Below are 19,321 nucleotides of genomic sequence, written 5' to 3'. Positions count from 1 at the left end.
CCAAGGCCAGCTGGCCCGGAGGCCGACTTCCTGGGGTATTTTTCTGCTTGTTGATTTTAGTTTGCGGAAATAAAAAAAAAAAAAAAAAGTTCTTTTCTTTAGTGAAAAAGAGAGGCCTATCCTGGGATGGAGAAGGCTATGGTGGGTGCGGGGCACTCCCTGCGGAATCCTTCAAAGGAGCTCTTCCTTGCAAGTCCTAAGCTCACCTCGCTGTGTGGTCCCAGGTGCCCCACTGACCGCTCGGGACCTTGGGCTGCGGTGGCTGCCGGGGCGGTCAGGGGCTGCAGCCAGCACCCCCTCCCGCCAAAATGCCTCCCTATGTGCCCAGAGCTTAGGGCTGGCTCCTGCACAGCCAGTAACAGCGGTGGCACGGCGGCCAGGTTTCGTAATAAACCGGTCTCTTAATTGCTACAGGGTAGGAGGAGAAGAAAAAAAAAAAAGAGGCATAGATTTGTTGGAGTCGGTGGAGGCGCCTGCTGCAGAGAGAAGAGGTACTGTTTTTGCACGGGAGCCTGGAGCTGCTAACAGGGGCTTGAGTAACACTTCCTGGTGAGCGGGCAGGGGTTGCGGACGAGAAGTGGGGGGGGTGTGTGTGAAGCGTGTCCCAGGGGAGGGGGCAGGGGTCCCAGTTGTTCTCAGAAGCCGAAAACATACAAGCACCCAGAAGCTTTAGGAATTTATTACAAGGTCATCATAGTAGAAATAAAAATATAGATATCTGTGCTTCCTATCTCGCTCTCAGTGGTTCGAGTAACAAGTGCAAGTAACAAAATAGATTGTCTCTATGATTCGCAAACTGGGAGTTCATGGGTACAGAGCAACTTCGGCCCCAGCTCCCAAGTCCCAAAGTGTGGTCCTGTCGAGGGTGCAGACAAGCACCAACCAAGTTTAACCAGGTCTCTGGTCTGCAGACGCCAGCTCCAGCCTCAAGGAGGGTGGGGGTTACAGTCAGTCTCACTCCACCCTCAAGTGGAGAGTCTGGACCCTCCGTGATAGGGAAGGCGGCAGCGTGCCCCGCCACTCCAGCTTCTGCTCCATCCCAAGGCCTGAGCTCCGGGGTTCTGTCTCCTGCTGGCCTGGGTCCCCACTTCTCCTCCATCGGATCGGCGGCCGCCAGCTCCCCGATCTCCGCCCTGGGGGCGGCCACTCACTCCCCTTCTCCTCCTCCTCCTCTTCAGTCTCCAACGACTCTGCCCCCGATGGTTTCATGGGTTGGGTTGTTTTGTGGGGGTTGTGCTGGGGGGGAGGGGGGTTCAAATATTTATTTTATTTTTTGTTTTTGGCAGCAACTCAACAGGTTCTGCTGCTGGGAAGGGCCTCAGCGTTCCTGAAGAGAGATGTAGGGCACCCACTGGTTGTTGCCCCGGCTTTCTTCGCAGTAGCTGGCTACCTCCACCAAGCCGTGGCTCTTCCAGGCGTCTGTGTGAGGGTTCTGTGGGAGGGGAAAGGAAGGGGTTTAGTGGGAGCCTCCCTCTCCCGGGGCCCCATGTGTGGGGAAAACAGGCAGGCTCAAAATAGCTCCCTGGGTGAGGAGGCCCCAGCCCGGCTGCCCACGGGACATGCCAAGCATGGTTGAACGCTGAGCTGTGCAGGACCAGTCAGCCCGACTTTGTTGACAAACACCGGCCCAGGTGCCCGGGCGTGGTGGGGCAGGGCAGAGGCCCGACTCACCGTGACCAGAAGACAATGCAGGTCTCGGGCCTCAGTGGTGCCCTGAGTCTCGGCCGGCTCTCCCAGGAGCTGTGCCAGGCGCTGCATGCCCGACACCCGCATGATGTTAATGTCGTTGTCGCAGCAGAAGGACTGGATGAGCGTGAAGTGGATTTGCAGGGCAATGTCATCCTCCTCCTCCTCGTCAATGGCCAAGAGGCAGAGGACCACGCTGTCTGGGTCCCTGAGGGGGCCAAAGGGAAGAGGTGGGTCAGCCGGGGACAGGGGAGAGGCCACCGTGCAGGGGGAGTTTGCAAAAAAAGGAGCGTGCAAGAGCAAAAGAGAAACTGCAGGGGTGCAGGGGATTGCCTCTGCAAGCTGGTGACGGTGGGGGGCGGGGAAGGCACACGGTTCAAAGTGTGGGTGCGGGGAGACAGGCCCACAGCGGGAGGGGCGCGTGCAGACGATGCATCAGGATACAGCAGCCCCCAATCCACAAAACAGCAGAGACGCTCTGCATCCACAGCGGGTGGCACTTGGGGAAGTCCCAGCCCCATGCGAGACAAGCGTGTGGAAAGGGTCCAGAGCGGAGGGGAGGTCCCGTCCCACCCGCGCCCGGCCCGGGGAGGGGGTCTGACTCACACATTCATCAACTTTGCCGACTCGTACACCCCCACTGTGAGGCGATCCTGGCGCTGAGCGGCCACCAGCAGCTCCTCCACCGCGGCGGTCACCGTCTGCATCCTGAGGCCAGGAGAGAGGGATCAGTGACCGGCGGACCACCGGGTGCTACGTTCCGCTCCCGGCCCGGCCCAACCCGACCCATCCCGTCCCAGCCGACCTCAGACGGCGGCGGCCCCGGCTACTTACTTCTGCGCCGCGTTGTCGCACGCCACGAGCTCTTCCAGCGTCATATTGCAATTATAATCCACAGTGGACGCGGCTCCACGGCAGTCCCCAGGGAGAAATTGCAAAATCCGAGCCAGAGCCCAAAACCTTCCCACGGAGCTGGAGCTCTCGTCCAAGACCTTCGGGAAGCAGCGAAATCCTTCCAGAAAAGGCGGAAAAAAATATTGCAAAGTCCTTGGCGAAAATAATCCGGGAAGTTGCAGAAACGAACGGCAGTCCGAAGCCTCGGCGATCTGACCGGGAGCCTCCGGCACCGCCTTTTATAGACTTGAATGCTGGGGGCGTGGCCTCAGTGCAGTCATTCACCCCTCCTATTGGTGGAAGGACAACGGCGAGTGCAGACAGCTCTGCGGTTGGCCGACGGCGGGGAGGGGGCGGAGCGCCGTGTGGGGGCGCCCCACGTGGGGGCGAGAACCGGGAGGAGGGCGCGCGGGGGCCGGGTAGGTGACCGCGAATGCCAGAAAAGAAAAAAAAAGCAGAAGTTTTTTTCTCCTGATTTCCCGGCAGCCGAGCCGCGGTTCGGGGCGCGCGCGGGATTTCCAGCGCGCGAGGCGGCCCGGACTTTCGGGGGGGGGGGTGCTTGGAATCCCCTCCCGATGCGCGGAGAGTCCCGGACCGCGCCTTTCCCAAGTTCTGCTGGGGGTGGAGGGGCTGCACCGGGAAGGGGCCCCGTTTGCAGCCTGATCTCGCCCAGGTGGTGGTGATGGCCGGAGTCTCTCCTGGCTGCGGCGACCCCAGCCCCTGGGAGATTTCGCTTTTCCCGGCCTCTATATTCCTGTCTGAGTAATGGGGCTGCAGCGCCGGCCTCGCTGGTTTGCAGAGCATGACATAAATTACGGCTGACAGTAAGCGCTCAATACACCTCAGCTGTCACCTGGTGGTCGCGGGAGGCCTCCTCGAAGGTCCCGAAAGTGGGAGGCTGCAAAACCCGGGGCACTCTGGAGAAGAAAGCGGGCGCCCCCTCGCCGACCCCGTGAGTTTCAGGGTGGGGTGCGCGTGGGAGGTGCAGGTGGCGCGGCCCCGCCCCCGCCGGCTGCCTGGCGTTCCAGCCTTTGCCTGTGTGGAGGCCTCCAGGCCCAGGAGAAAGCTATTGTTCGGGGGAATGGTGCAGGCTGCGGCTGCACGCCGCCACCCCAGGCCCACATGCAAGGATGACGGCCACCTTTATTTGTCACAACGGGGTGGGCGCTGACCTGCACTGAGCGTGGTGCGGACCTGGCACCCTCCACCCCTCCCGATTCATGGATGATTTAATCCAAGACCTGAGAAGCAGGGGGGATGCTTATGTGCATTATGCAAAAGGGTAAACTGAGGCTTGGTGAGGCCACAGGCTAGTTCGTGTTGGAGCCACGCGTGTGCGCCAGGCACGGCCGCCTGCAGGACTCCACCGCCCCAGGAAGGCTGTTTAGGAACGAGGCGGGCAGGCCCCGCATGACAACGTCTCCCACGGTCGACTGGGGGCTCCCGGGTGACTCACATCTGAGTCCCCTCCCCCGCCAGCCTGGGGTCTGGCCTCGGCCCGGCGGCTCGGTTTCCCCGGTTCCCCGGCTCCCCGGCCCGCGAGTCCAGCTGACGCATCCCGCCTCCTCCGCGCCGCCCACCGCTGGGGCACGAAATGTCCCGGGGCTGCGAGGCGCGGCGGCGCCATCTGGTGGCCCCGCAGAGTTTCTGCGCCCTCAGCGCCGGAAGAGAGGGACGGACGGGCGGGGCACTGGGCTGGAGGGGGGGATAAGAGAAGGGGACCATGGCAGTTGCAACGTTTTATATAATTTTATATATGCAATGTTTTACGCAGGCAACATATATATTTATATTTTATAATTTCATTTTAAAAATTAAATCGGCCGGGCGCGGTGGATCACGCCTGTAATCCCAGCACTTTGGGAGTCTTAGGCGGGCGGATCAACTGAGGTCAGGAGTTCCAGACCAGCCTGACCAATACGGCCAACATGAACTGAAGATAGAGAAGGTCAGGGAGGTGAGTGGGATAAGTGCAAAGTCAGATTCTGTCTTTATTTACAATTTTGATATTTTGTTCCCTCATGCTGGGATTACAGGGGTGAGCCACCACGCCCGGCCTGATTTTTATTTTTAAAAAGTATTGCAGGCTGGGTAATCCCAGCACATTAGGAGGCCGAGGAGAGCAGATCATGAGGTCAGGAGTTCGAGACCAGCCTGACCAACATGGTGAAACCCCCATCTCTACTAAAAGCACAAAAATTAGCTGGGCATGGTGACGCGTGCCTGTAATCCCAGCTACGCAGCAGGCTGAGGCAGGAGAATGGATTGAACCCAGGAGGTGGAGGTTGCAGTGAGCTGAGCTCATGCCACTATACATGGCATGGTGACAGAGAGAGACTCCATCTGAAAACAAAAGGCCGGGCATGGTGGCTCACGCCTGTAATCCCAGCACTTTGGGAGGCCGAGGTGGGCGGATCACCCCAGGCCAGGAGTTCAAGACCAGCCTGACCAACATGGAGAAACTAAAATACAAAATCAGTCGGGCATGGTGGCGCATGCCTGTAATCCCAGCTACTCTGGGGGCTGAGACAGGAGAATGGCTTGAACTTGGGAGGCAGAGGTTGCAGTAAGCTGAGATTGCAGTGAGCCAAGATCGTGCCAGAGTGAGACTTTGTCTTTAAAAAAAAAAAAAAAAGAATGGGGTGTGTTGTGTACACCTGTAATCCCAGCTACTCCGGAGGCCGAGGCAGGAGGACCACTTGAGCCCAGGAGTTCCTGGCTGCAGTGAGCCAGACTTGCACAATTGCATTCCAGCCTGGGCAACAGAGTGAGACCCCATCTCAAATAAATAAATAAAATAAGGGCTGGGCGGCTGGGCGCGGTGGCTCAAGCCTGTAATCCCAGCACTTTGGGAGGCCGAGACGGGCGGATCACGAGGTCAGGAGATCGAGCATCCTGGCTAACCCGGTGAAACCCCGTCTCTACTAAAATATACAAAAAAACTAGCCGGGCGAGGTGGCGGGCGCCTGTAGTCCCAGCTACTCGGGAGGCTGAGGCAGGAGAATGGCGTGAACCCGGGAGGCGGAGCTTGCAGTGAGCCGAGATTGACCACTGCACTCCAGCCTGGGCGACAGAGCGAGACTCCGTCTCAAAAAATAAAAAAAATAAAAATAAGGGCTGGGCACAGTGGCTCATGCCTGTAATCCCAGCACTTTGGGAGGCTGAGGCACGTGGATCATCTGGGGTCAGGAGTTCAAGACCAACCTGGCCAACACGGTGAAACCCCGTCTCTATTAAAAATACAAAAATTACCAGGGCATAGTGGCACACGCCTGTAATCCCAGCTACTCGGGAGGCTGAGGCAGGACAATCGCTTGAACCTGGGAGACAGAGGTTACAGTGAGCTGAGATTGCGCCACGGCGCTCCAGCCTGGGAGACAGAGCAAGAATCTGTCTCAAAAATAAAATAAATGAAATAAAATAAGACGAGCAAAGCAGGGCGTCAGAGACTATGTGTCCAAGTCCTTCCTCTGTGTGTCCCCCATGCCAGCCATAACAACCTCCTCTCCAAGAGGCCGGGCCTCTGTCAGCTTTTCCCTCCACCTGCGATGCTGTCTTCCTGTGGTTTTCACCGGGAAAATCCTACTTCTCTGTCAACACTGACTTGACCTTGTTTTTCCCAGACCAACTGCCTGGACCTCCATGGTCCCCACCCTACAGCCTTCTCTTTCGAGACCCCAAGCCCTCCTGTGCCTCCCTTTTCCAGTCCTGGCTCCAGGCATCTTGGAATATCTGGAGTATCTTGGAATATCCACAAGAGACTCTGAACTCTGTGCCTTTGAGCTCAGAAAATGAGCTCCAGCCGGGCCAGGCGCAGTGGCTCACGCCTGTAATCCCCAGCACTTTGGGAGGCGCATCACTTGAGGTCAGGAATTCAAGACCAGCCTGGCCAACATACTTTTAATTTTTAAAAGTATAAAAAATTAGTCAGGCGTGGTGGCGCATTGCCTGTAGTCCCAGCTACTCAGGAGGCTGAGGCAGGAGAATCACTTGAACTTGGGAGGTGGAGGTTGCAGTGAGCCAAGATCGTGCCATTGCACTCCAGCCTGGGCAACAAGAATGAGACTCGATCTCAAAAAAAAAAAAAAAAAAGAAAAGAAAATGAGCTCCAGGCCGGGCGCGGTGGCTCAAGCCTGTAATCCCAGCACTTTGGGAGGCCGAGACGGGCGGATCACGAGGTCAGGAGATCGAGACCATCCTGGCTAACACGGTGAAACCCCGTCTCTACTAAAAAAAAATACAAAAAACTAGCCGGGCGAGGTGGCGGCGCCTGTAGTCCCAGCTACTCAGGAGGCTGAGGCTGGAGAATGGCGTAAACCCGGGAGGCGGAGCTTGCAGTGAGCTGAGATCCGGCCACTGCACTCCAGCCTGGGCGACAGAGCGAGACTCCGTCTCAAAAAAAAAAAAAAAAGAAAGAAAATGAGCTCCAGTCTCAGTTTCTTTCTCTGTAAGATGGGAGCAGTCACACTAAGGCTTCATCAAAGACATTGAAGGATCAAATTCCCACAATCAGGTAAGCGCTCAGGAAATGTGCTCTATTATCTTTGGGCCAGGTGCCAGAGATCACCTCTGTAATCCCAGCACTTTGGGAGGCCGAGGCAGGAGGATTGCTTGAGCCCAGGAGTTTAAGACCAACCTGGGTAATATAGGGAGACCCCATCTCTACAAAAATTTTAAAAATTAGTGGACCGTGGTGGTGCACACCTGTAGTCCCAGCTACACGAGAGGCTGAGATGGGAGGATCACTTGAGCCCGGGAGTTTGAGGCTGCAGTGAGCTATGATCATGTCACTGCACTCCAGCCTGGGCAACAGAGCGAGATCCTGTGTCTAAAAATAAAATAAAGTAAAAGATGAGATCAATAACAGCGTCACCGAGACCATCTTGGAGCCTGAGGTGAGAGGAATAATTGGTATGTGTAATCCTGTCATAATTTTCTTTCTTTCTTTTTTCTTTTTTTTTTTTTTTTTTTGAGACAGACTCTCAATCTGTCACCCAGGCTGGAGTGCAGTGGCGCAATCTCAGCTCACTGCAACCTCCACCTCCCAGGTTCAAGCAACCCTCCTGCCTTAGCTTCCCAAGTAGCTGGGATTACAGGTGCCCTCCACCACACCTGGCTAATTTTTTGTATTTTTAGTAGAGATGGGGTTTTGCCATGTTGGCCAGGCTGGTCTCCAACTCCTGACCTCAAATGATCTACCTGCCTCGGCCTCCCAAAGTGTTGGAATTACAGGTGTGAGCCACCTCACTCGGCTTTAAACAAAATAAATTTTAAAACATTTATCCAGCATAGATGTTTTTGCATTCATTTAAATTAAGAACAACAACAAAAAACGTGGCCGGGGCCAGGCGCAGTGGCTCACACCTGTAATCCCAGCACTTTGGGAGGCTGAGGTGGGCAGATCACGAGGCCAAGCTATCAATATCCTCTAATGAGATTAGTTTCTTTTTCTTTTTCCTTTTTGAGACAGGGTCTCCCTTTATTGCCCAGGCTGGAGTGCAGTGGTGTGATCATGACTCACTGCAGCCTGTATCTCTAAGGGTAACTCATGCCTGTAATCTCAGCACTTTGGGAGGCCAAGTCGGGAGGATCGCTTGAGCTCAGGAGTTCGAGACCAGCCTGAGCAACCTTGCAAGACTCCCATCTCTACAAATAATTTATTTTTTATTTTTTTGAGACGGAGTCTCTCTCTGTCTCCCAGGCTAGAGTGCAGTGGCACAATCTCAGCTCACTGCAACCTCTGCCTCCCAGGTTCAAGTGATTCTTCTGCCTCAGCCTCCCGAGTAGCTGGGATTACAGGTGCCCGCCACTGCACCTGGCTAATTTTTGTATTTTTAGTAGTGATGGGGTTTCACATCTTGGCCAGGATGGTCTCGAACTCCTCACGATTCAGATCCTGACCTCATGATCCACCCGCCTCAGCTTCCCAAAGTGCGGGGATTACAGGTGTGAGCTACTGCACCCAGCCATAAATAATTTTTTTTTTTTTTTTTTTTTTTTGAGGCGGAGTCTCGCTCTGTCGCCCGGACTGGAGTGCAGTGGCCGGATCTCAGCTCACTGCAAGCTCCGCCTCCCGGGTTCACGCCATTCTCCTGCCTCAGCCTCCCGAGTAGCTGGGACTACAGGCGCCCGCCACCTCGCCCGGCTAGTTTTTGTATTTTTAGTAGAGACGGGGTTTCACTGTGTTAGCCAGGATGGTCTCGATCTCCTGACCTCGTGATCCGCCCGTCTCGGCCTCCCAAAGTGCTGGGATTACAGGCTTGAGCCACCGCGCCCGGCCATAAATAATTTTTTAAAAATTAGCCAGGTGTAGGGCCGGGCGCAGTGGCTCACGCCTGTAATCCCAGCACTTTGGGAGGCTGAGGTGGGCGGATGATGAGGTCAGGAGATCGAGATCATCCTGGGTAACACAGTGAAACCCCGTCTCTACTAAAAATACAAAAAATTAGCCGGGTGTAGTGGCGGGTGCCTGTAGTCCCAGCTACTTGGGAGGCTGAGGCAGGAGAATGGCGTGAACCCGGGAGGCAGAGCTTGCACTAAGGCAAGATCACGCCACTGCACTCCAGCCTGGGCGACAGAGTGAGATGCCATCTCAAAGAAAATAAAAATAAAAATAAATAAATAAAAATATTATATTTTTATAATATTTTTGTAAAATATTATACAGCTGGGACCTGTAGTCCCAGCTATTCAGGAGGCTGAAGCAGGAGGATCACCTGAGCCCAGGAGTTTCAGGCTGCAGTGAGCTATGATTGCACCACTGCACTACAGCCTGGGCAACAAAACATGGCCCTGTCTCAAAAAAAAAAAAAAAAGGAGGCAGGGACTGGGTACAGTGGCTCATGCCTGTAATCCCAGCACTTTGGGAGGCCAAGGCGGGCAGATCACTTGAGGTCAGGAGTTCGAGACTAGCCTGGCCAACATGGTGAAACCCCATCTCTACTAAAAATACAAAAAGTTGGCCAGGCGTGGCGGCACATGCCTGTAATCCCAGCTACTCAGGAGGCTGAGGCAGGAGACTCACTTGAGCCTGGGAGGTGGAGATTGTAATGGGTTGAGATCACGCCACTGCACCCCACCTGGGTGACAGAGCGGGACTCTAAAAAACATAAATAAATAAAATGGTAAAAAGTCAGGTTCAAGGGGCTCTGGGGGCAGAGGTCCCAGGCAGCAGGCACAGTGCATGAAAAGGCCCTGACACAGGACCTCACCTGGTGCATCTGAGGAATCCCAAGAGGCCTGGGGGTGGAACAGAGTGAGCAAGAGGGAGCGCTGGGAAGATGAGCTCACAGGGCTTTGGGGGCTGCAGGGAGGGGTCTGCGTTTCACTCCGGATGTAGCCAGGAAGTGATTGGCAACGGCTGGGCTCTGACATCATGTTTTTCTGCAAAGATGAACAAGCGAACAAGGCATGACTCCTGTCCCCAAGGAGAGGTTTCGGGATGGAGCTGAGTCATCATTTGAACTTGCAGACATTTGTAAGACAGGCCTGGGGTGGGAGGAGGTGGGATTGCCAAGCCAGGTGGCAGTGGAGGCTCCAGCGAAGGCTAAGGCACACTGGGGAAATTCTGAGGACAGTAGCAGGGAAGGGGCGGGGGAAATGGTGCACAGCAAGAGGCTGGCAGGTCTGGGACTGTGCCTCGCAGAGGGAGGTAGAAGGAGAGGCTCTGTCTGAGGTCACGTTTGCCTAGTTCAAATCCCACCTGTAGCCATCAACAGCTGTGTGTCCTTGGGTTGGTGGCTTAACCTCCCTGAAACTCCCTCTTTTCATGGGAAAGTCAGGTTGTGGAAAGGTTTACCCAAAACAAGGACCTAGAACGGGCTTGGCATAGAAAGTGCTCCGTACACCTCCCCTACTGTAGTGACCTCGAAAGCCACTGGAACCCGGGCACGGTGACTCACGCCTGTCATCCCAGCACTTTGGAAGACCGAGGCGAATGGATCACTTGAGGTCAGGAGTTTGAGACCAGCCTGGCCAACATGGTGAAACCCCTTCTCTCCTAAAAATGCAAAAATTAGCTGGGCATGGTGGAAGGCGCCTGTAATCCAGCTACTCCGGGAGGCTGAGGCACGAGAATCGCTTGAACCCGGGTGGCGGAGGTTGCAGTGAGATCACACCACTGTACTCCAGCCTAGGAGACAGAGCAAGACTCTGTCTCAAAACAAAACAAAACAAAAACAAAAAAACAGAATGGTATACCCATCAGGCAGGACATTCCAGGGGCCTAAAGGTCACCTCTCAGTGACTCAAACAAAAGCCAGACCTCTCTCTAGTCGAGGCAAAATTTCTTGCTACACAATGGACAGGAGTCATCGTTCCCTTTGCCCTGAGTATTTTACAACGAACACACTTTGCATCCAGCCTCGGCCTCCCAAAGTGCTGGGTTTCACAGACAATGGAACAGCTGGAACCCCTGGCAGCAGACAATGCTGGCACGGTGGGCAGCTTCGGGCCTGGCTCCAGTGATCTCCCACGGTGGTTAACTTTTTTTTTTTTCTCTCTTAGAGATGGGTTTTGCTCTGTTACCGGGGCTGGAATGCAGTGACACCATCACAGCTCACTGCAGCCTTCAACTCCTGGCTTAAGGAATCCTCCCACCTCAGCCTCCCAAATAGCTAGGATTATAGGCACGGACCACCACACCCAGCTATGCAGGGGTTTTTCCTGCCCACTGCATAAAGAAAGACCAGGTGACTGGGTGCGGTGGCTCACGCCTATAATCCCAGCACTTTGGGAGGCTGAAGTGGGAGGATTCCTTGAGTCCAGGAGTTTGAGACCAGCCTGGGCAACATAGGGAGACCTCTGTCTAAGAAAGTATTTTACTTGAAGAAAAAAAAAAGAGGCCAGGCACGGTGGCTCACACCTGTAATCCCAGCACTTTGGGAGGCCAAGGCGGGCAGATCGCTTGAGGTCAGGAGTTCGAGACCAGCCTGACTAACATGGAGAAACCCTGTCTCTACTAAAAATATAAAAGTGGTCAGGCATGGTGGTGGCAGGCACCTGTAGTCCCAGCTACTCGGGAGGCTGAGGCAGGAGAATCACTTGAACCCGGGAGGTGGAGGTTACAGTGAGCTGAGATTGCGACACTGCACTCCAGGCTGGGTGACAGGGTGAGACTCCGTCTCAAAAAAAAAAAAAAAAGAAAGGAAACAACAAAAGAGAAAGAGACCACGGTATTGTAGTAGACAAAGAGTTCAGTAGACACGAGGCTGGCCGCACCGCATGGGAGAGGGAATTCATAACTCAAATCAACTTGTTCAAACCTCATCGTTTAGAGGTTTTACTTTATTGCGACAACTCTCACTCTGTCAACCTCTCACGGCAATCTCTGCTTCCTGGGTTCAGGCGATTCTCCCGCCTCAGCCTCCTGAGTATCTGGGATGACAGGCACGTGCCACCACGTCCAGCGAATTTTTATGGTTTTGTTTGTTTGTTTGTTTTGAAACGGAGTCTCGCTCTGTCGCCCAGGCTGGAGTGCAGTGGCCGGATCTCAGCTCACTGCAAGCTCCGCCTCCCGGGTTCACGCCATTCTCCTGCCTCAGCCTCCCGAGGAGCTGGGACTACAGGCGCCCGCCACCACGCCTGGCTAGTTTTTTGTATTTTTTTTTAGTAGAGACGGGGTTTCACCGTGTTAGCCAGGATGGTCTCGATCTCCTGACCTCGTGATCCGCCCGTCTCGGCCTCCCAAAGTGCTGGGATTACAGGCATGAGCCACCGCGCCCGGCCCGAATTTTTATGTTTTTATTGTTTGGTAGAGATGGAGTTTCACCATGTTGGCCAGGCTGGCCAGGCAGCTCACTGCAAGCTCCGCCTCCCGGGTTTACACCATTCTCCTGCCTCAGCCTCCCGAGTAGCTGGGACTACAGGCGCCCGCCACCTCGCCCGGCTAGTTTTTTGTATTTTTTAGTAGAGACAGGGTTTCACCATGTTAGCCAGGATGGTCTCGATCTCCTGACCTCGTCATCCCAAAGTACTGGGATTACAGGCTTGAGCCACCGCACCCGGCCTGTCTCACCCTTTTCTAAGGGGCCCACCTCTACCCCTACTCCACACATGCCCCAGCATTTACCCCACTTTCTTTCTTCCCCATGCTCACCATCCTCTAGCATGCCATACAATTCACTTATTTATTTATTTATTTTTGAGACAGAGTCTCACTCCATCACCCAGGATGGAGTGCAGTGGCACAATCTCGGCACACTGCAACCTCCGTCTCCCGAGTTCAAGCAATTCTCGTGCCTCAGCCTCCTGAGTAGCTGGAATTACAAGCATGCTCCCTCACACCCGGCTAGTTTTTGTATTTTTAATAGAAAGGGGGTTTCATCATGTTGGCTGGGCTAGTCTCAAACTCTTGGCCTCAAGTGATCTGCCCGCCTCGGCCTCCCAAAGTGTTGGGATTACAGGCATGAGCCACCGCGCCCAGCCCTATTTATTTATTTTTGAGACAGGGTCTTAATCTTGTCACCCAGGCTGGAGTGCAGTGACTCAATCTCTCCTCACTGCAGCCTCCACCTTCTGGGCTCAAGTGATCCTCCCACCTGAGCCTCCCAAGTAGCTGGGACTGCAGGCATGAGTCACCACGCCTGGCTAATTTTTGTATATTTTGTAGAGATAGGGTTTCACTATGTTGCCCAGGCTGGTCTCGAACTCCTGGCCTCAAGCAATCCTTCTGCTTCGTCCTCTCTAAATGCTGGGATTGCAGGTGTGAGCCACTGCGCCCCACCTAATTCACTTATTTATAATGTGTACTGGCTTCCCCTCTGTCCCGCGAGTGCCTGCCACAAAGTAGAGGCCCTGCCAATACGTGTTGGTTTCACTGCTCCATTCACTCATCTAACAGGCAGCTGCCAGCCACGGCCCCAGAGCTCTGCTGGCCTCCTGGATTTCTGTTGGGATCACAGGGTTCCAACTCTAGGGTCCTGAATTCTGATCTTAGATACTAGGTTTGGCCTCCAAGTTCTGGAATCTATGTTCCAGAATTCGGCTTCCCAAGACCCAGACCCCAGAATCCAGACTCCGGAATTCAGGCTCCCCGAGATCCAGGCTTCGGAATCCGAGCTCCCTCAGAACCAGGCTCCGGAATCCGGGCTCCCAGAGATCCAGGCTCCGGAATCTGAGCTCCCTCAGAACCAGGCTCTGGAATCCGGGCTCCCCGAGATCCAGGCTCCGGAATCCGGGCTCCTCCAGATCCAGGTTCCGGAATCCAGGCTCCCCGAGATCCAGGCTCCGGAATCCGGGCTCCTCCAGATCCAGGTTCCGGAATCCAGGCTCCAGGCTCTCATTCTGGGCCGGGAGGCAGCCACAGCCGTTAGGCTGAAATTTTTAAAATCTGGCGCCAAAATCCACTCCCCGGGTGGGAGTGGCGGTGCCGGGTGGAGGTCAGTGGAATGGACGAGTCGGGGCCGGGGGCCTTACGGGCTGCATAGTCCCAGGGTCCGGGATTTCTCTCCCGCGGCCCCTCACCCTCTCCCCAAAAGCAGACAGCAGTTGGTCACTAACTTTCTTTTTTTTTCTTTTTGAGACGGAGTTTCGCTCTTGTAGCCCAGGCTGGAGGGCAATGGCGCGATCTCGGCTCACTGCAACCTCCGCCTCCCAGGTTCAAGCGATTCTTCTGCCTCAGCCTCCCGAGTAGCTGGGATCACAGGCACCTGCCACCAGGCCCGGATAATTTTTTTTTTTTATTTTTTATTTTTTAGTGGAGACGGGGTTTCGCCATGGTGGTCAGGCTGGTCTCGAATTCCTGACCTCAGGTGATCCACCCGCCTTGGCCTTACAAAGTGTTGGGGTTACAGGCGTGAGCCACCGCGCCCGGCCAATTGGTCACTAATTTTCTACCTCCCGGGGGAAAGAGGGTCCCGCGTTCGAATCCTGCCTCCGCTACGCCCCTGGTACGGATCCCCCAACCGGCCCCTAACCCTCCCGTGCCTCAGTTTCCCATCGTGGAAATGGGCCCGGAGCCCTCTGCCGCGTGTCGTGCCTGGGGAGGCCCCTCGGAGCGGACGGGGCAGCTTTGCGGGGTGCCCCAGACCTCGGGCTCCGGGCGCAGCTGCCAGCAGCAGCCTGGGAGTGGGTGTCCCTGGGGGACCACGGTCGCAGCTGTCACCGCCCCTCCCGCTCAGCGCCAAAATTTGAAAATTGCCCAGCGCCTCCCAAACTGCGCGCTGGGAGGGGGAAAGCCCCGGGCCCCACCCACGGGAAGCGCGGGGCTTTCTGGGACTTGGAGTCCAGTCCCTGGGGGTCCCGCGGGGATGGCTCCGGGCACCCGAAGCCCCTCCTCAGCGCCGAGACAGGAGGGCGGGGGTAGGTTCGAGACCCCGGTTTGCAGAGCGCAAGACTGAGGCCCAGGCCGGCGCTGTCAGGTTGGAAACGGCGCTCCTGGCAGGTGGAACAGCACAGGCAAAGGCTGGGGATGGGGGGCTGAGGGGATGAAAGTGCCCAGAGGGGCAGCGCGATGGGGTTGGGGGCGGGACCCCGCAGGGTCTCCAGTGACGGATGAGTAGGGGGATTAGGTCGGCCAGTGGCCAGGGCTGGTGGTCAGTGAGAAATTGATGCGGAGGGGGTTGGAGATCAGTCTGAGGGTGGGACCCTCAGACCCAGCCCGGTGACCCAGCTGGGCGCCATGGCTCACACCTGTCATCCCAGCACTTTGGGAGGCCGAGGCTGGCGGATCACCTGAGAACAGGAGTTTGAGACCAGCCTGGTCCAACATGGTGAAACCCCGTCTCTACTAAAAATACAAAAATTAGTCGGGCGTGGTGGTGCACACCTGTAATTCCAGCTACTTGGGAGGCTGAGGCAGGAGAATCACTTGAACCCGGGAGGCGGAGATTGCAGTGAGCTGAGATTGTGCCATTGCACTCCAGCCTGGGCCACAGAGCAAGACTCTGTCTCCAAAACAAAAAAAAAAAGTGACCCCATTTCCCACCCAAACCTCAAACCTCAGTCATCCTTCTCCCCTCTGGCCCCGCCTCCTGTAGTATTATTTATTTCCCATTGTGCTTTACCATCTATATTTTATATTCCTCCCTTTATGAGGAACGAAAACAGTATCAGGCCTCTAAATACGCAGTCACAGCCTAGTCCCCTCTTGCCTGGCTGGTTTATTTGTTGTTTGTTTTGAGAGTCTTGCAGCTGGGCATGGTAGCTCACACCTGTAATCCCAGCACTTTGCGGGGCCGAGGCAGGCAGATAATTTGACGTCAGGAGTTCTAGACCAGCCTGGCCAACATGGTGAAACCCCATCTCTAGCAAAAATTAGCCGGGCAGTAGTGGCACATGCCTGTAAGCCCAGCTACTTGGGAGGCTGAGGCAGGAGAATCACTTGATCCTGGGAGGCAGAGGTTGCAGTAAGCCGAGATCACGCCACTGCACTCCAGTTTGTGTGACAGAGTGAGACCCTGTCTCCCTCGCCAAAAAAAAAAAAAAAGAGAGAGAGAGTCTTGCACTGTCATCCAGGCTGGAGTGAAATGGTGTGATCATAGCTCACTGCAGCCTCCACCTCCTGGGCTCAAGTGATCTTGACTCGGCCTCCCAAGTAGCTGGGAATACAGATACACGTCACCACGATCAACTAATTAAAAAAATTTTTTTTTGTAGGGGCTGGGTGCAGTGGCTCACACCTGTAATCCCAGCACTCTGCAAAGCTGAGGTGAGCAGATCACTTGAGGTCTAGAGTTCAAGACCAGCCTGGCCAACATGATGAAATTCTGCAAAAATACAAAAATTAACCAGGCATGGTGGCACATGCTTGTCATCCCAGCTACTCAGAAGGCTGAGGCAGGAGAATCTCTTGAACCCAGGAGGCAGAGGTTGCAGTGAGCCAAGATTGGGCCACTGCACTCCAGTCTGGGGGACAGAGAGACTGTCTCAAAAACAAAAACAAAAAAATGTTGTAGAGATGGGTCTTGCTCTGTTGCCCAGGCTGGTCTTGAACTCCTGGGCTCAAGCCATTTTCCTGTCTCAGCCTCTCAAAGTGCTGGGATTGCAGGGGTGAGCCACCATACCAGGTTTCCTGCCTGGGTTCTAAGGCTAGGGGTCTAGCTGGTAAGAGGGGAATATTAGCGAGTTAGTGTTGGCTGTTGGAGGCAGGTGGGCATTTTCCCCCACTGTCCTCAGTAGGCTGGAAAGGGCATTAGATTCTCAGTGTGTGATTTATTGGGGTCCCTGGCGGAGGCTGAGCCAAACCCCCAAGGTGAGATATGTGAGAAGGAGTTCCCCAAGCAGAAGCAAGACCAGGCCAGTTCTAGGGCAAGAGGAAGTTATTCTCCAGTTGGGGCAATTTTGCCCCTCTGGTGACATGTGGCAATGTCTGGAGACATATTTGGTTGTCATAACTAGGGGGCTGGGGCCGGACGCGGTGGCTCACGCCTGTAATCCCAGCAATTTGGGAGGCCACAACGGGCAGATCACTTGAGGTCAGGAGTTCAAGACCAGTCTGGCCAACATGGCAAAACCCTGTCTCTACTAAAAATACAAAAACAGCCAGGCATGGTGGCGCATGCCTGTAATCCCAGCTCTCGGGAGGCTGAGGCAGGAGAATCGCTGGAACCCAGGAGGTGGAGATTGCAATGAGCTGAGATCGCGCCACTGCACTCCAGCCTGGGCCACAAAGCAAGATTCTGCCTCAAATAAAAATAAAAATAAAATAAAAAATAAGTAGGAGGCTGGGATGCTCGTGGCATGGAATGGGTGGAGACTGAGGATGCTGCTCGACACCCTGTAATGGACAGCACCCCCTGTCTCCAACCCCCTAGAACAGAGAGTGATCTGGCCCCAGATATCTAGTGCAGAGTTGGAGCAACACTGCTGTACAGGTTGTCTTGTTAAATTACATTTTTGGGGGTTTTTTTTGAGACGGAGTCTCGCTCTGTCACCCAAGCTGGAGTGTAGTGGCGTGATCTCAGTTCACTGCAACCTCTGCCTCCTGGGATCAAGCAATTCTTGTGCCTCAGCCTCGCAAGTAGCTGGGATTATAGGCGCCCACCACCATGCCTGGCTAATTTTTGTATTTTTTGGAAAGACAGGTTTTTGCCATGTTGGCCAAGCTGGCCTCAGGTGGTCTGTCCGCCTCAGCCTCCCAAAGTGCTGAGATTACAGGTGTGAGCCACCGTCCCTGGCCTTATTAAATAAAATGTATTGCAGGCCATTGTTTTAGACTGGGGTCTCTAGTCCCCAGCAGACCAGATAAAATTGGAATGGAGTCTCTAGTGCTAGGTACCACGTAGTCAAACTGAACTTTTATTTTTTTATTTTTCGAAACAGGGTCTTGCTCTATTGCCCAGACTGGAGTGCAGTGGCACAATTATGGCTGACTGCGGATTTGAACTCGTGGATGCAAGCCATCCTCCTGCCTCAGCCTCCCGAGGAACTGGGACTACAGGTGCATGCCAGCACACATGGCTAATGATTAAAAAATTTTTTGGCTGGGTGCGGTGGCTCATGAATCCCAGCACTTTGGGAGGCCGAGGTGGGTGGATCACGAGGTCAGGAGTTCAGAACCAGCCTGGCCAAGATGATGAAACCCAGTCTCTACTAAAAATACAAAAATTAGCTGGGCGTGGTGGCGGGCGCCTATAATCCCAGCTACTCGGGAGGCAGAGGCAGAGAATTGCTTGAACCCAGGAGGTGGAGGTTGCAGTGAGCTGAGATCACACCATTGCACTCCAGCCTGGGTGACAAGAGTGAGACTCTGTCTCAGACAAAAAAAAATGTTTTTTTTTTTTTTTTGTAGTGACAGAGTCTCACTAAAAAAATATGTTTTTTTTTTTTTTTTGTAGAGACAGAGTCTCACTATGTTGCCCAGGATGTTCTCAAACTCCTAAGCTTAAGCGATCCCCCCATCTCAGCCTCCCAAAGTGCTGAGATTGCAGGTGAGAGCTGCCCGCACCGGGCCTCAAACTGAACTTTAAAGGGTGCAGGTTTTCAAAAAAAAAACAAACCGTTCACAGCCACCAAGCCAAAGGGGCTCAGTTAGCCTGATAGGGAAGCCCCCTCAAAACAGAGGGGGTTAAAACAGACCCTATGAAAAAAGTAACTTTGAAACAACCCATTGGTTTTTATTTCATATTTTTATTTTTACTTTTTTTGAGACAAAGTCTCGCTCTGTCACTCGGGCTGGAATGCAGTGATGTGATCATGGCTCACTGCAACCTTGACCTCTCTTGCTCAAGCAATCCTGCTACCTTAGCCTCCCAAATACCTAGCACTAAAGGTGCCCAGCGAATTTTTTTTTTTTTTTTTTAAGATGGAGTCTCACTCTGTTGCCAGGCTGGAGTGCAGTGGTGCAATCTCGGCTCCCTGCAACCTCTGCCTCCCGGGTTCATGCAATTCTCCTGCCTCAGCTTCCCGAGTAGCTGAGACTACAGGCGTGCACCACCATGCCTGGCTAATTTTTGTATTTTTAGTAGAGACAGGGTTTCACCATATTGGTCAGGCTGGTCTCGAACTCCTGACCTCATGATCTGCCTGGCTTGGCCTCCTAAAGTGCTGGGAATACAGGTGTGAGCCACTGCACCTGGCTGTTTTTTTTTTATTTTTATTTTTAGAAATGGGGTCTTGCTATGTTGCCCAGGCCAGTCTCAAACTCCTGGGCTCAAACGATCCTCCCACCTCAGCCTCCCAAAGTGCTGGCATTACAGGCGTGAGCCACCACTGTACCTGGCCTGACTTTTATTTTATTTATTATTTCTCCTTTCTTCAGCCTTTTCTGCCTATAATGCAGAGTGCCCGTTCTCTCTGCTCA

At 54.3% G+C, this 19,321-nt stretch overlaps 1 protein-coding gene across 1 annotated transcript; it reads right to left on the bottom strand.

The window, feature by feature from the left end:
- Window positions 1-661: 661 nt before the first annotated feature.
- GADD45B (growth arrest and DNA damage inducible beta) lies at window positions 662-2,793 on the bottom strand. Its single transcript, XM_010374846.2, has 4 exons — window positions 2,521-2,793; window positions 2,293-2,394; window positions 1,672-1,894; window positions 662-1,432 (listed from the first exon to the last, which is right to left on the bottom strand). Exons 1-4 carry the CDS (start codon window positions 2,562-2,564, stop codon window positions 1,319-1,321), a joined length of 483 nt encoding a protein of 160 aa, XP_010373148.1. The 5' UTR covers window positions 2,565-2,793; the 3' UTR covers window positions 662-1,318.
- Between the last annotated feature and the right edge of the window lie 16,528 nt (window positions 2,794-19,321).

Source organism: Rhinopithecus roxellana, chromosome 8, assembly GCF_007565055.1.
Source record: "Rhinopithecus roxellana isolate Shanxi Qingling chromosome 8, ASM756505v1, whole genome shotgun sequence".
NCBI classification, from domain to species: domain Eukaryota; kingdom Metazoa; phylum Chordata; class Mammalia; order Primates; family Cercopithecidae; genus Rhinopithecus; species Rhinopithecus roxellana.
The sequence above is the reverse complement of the archived record's forward strand: the minus strand, read 5'-3'. Positions and strand labels throughout refer to the sequence as shown.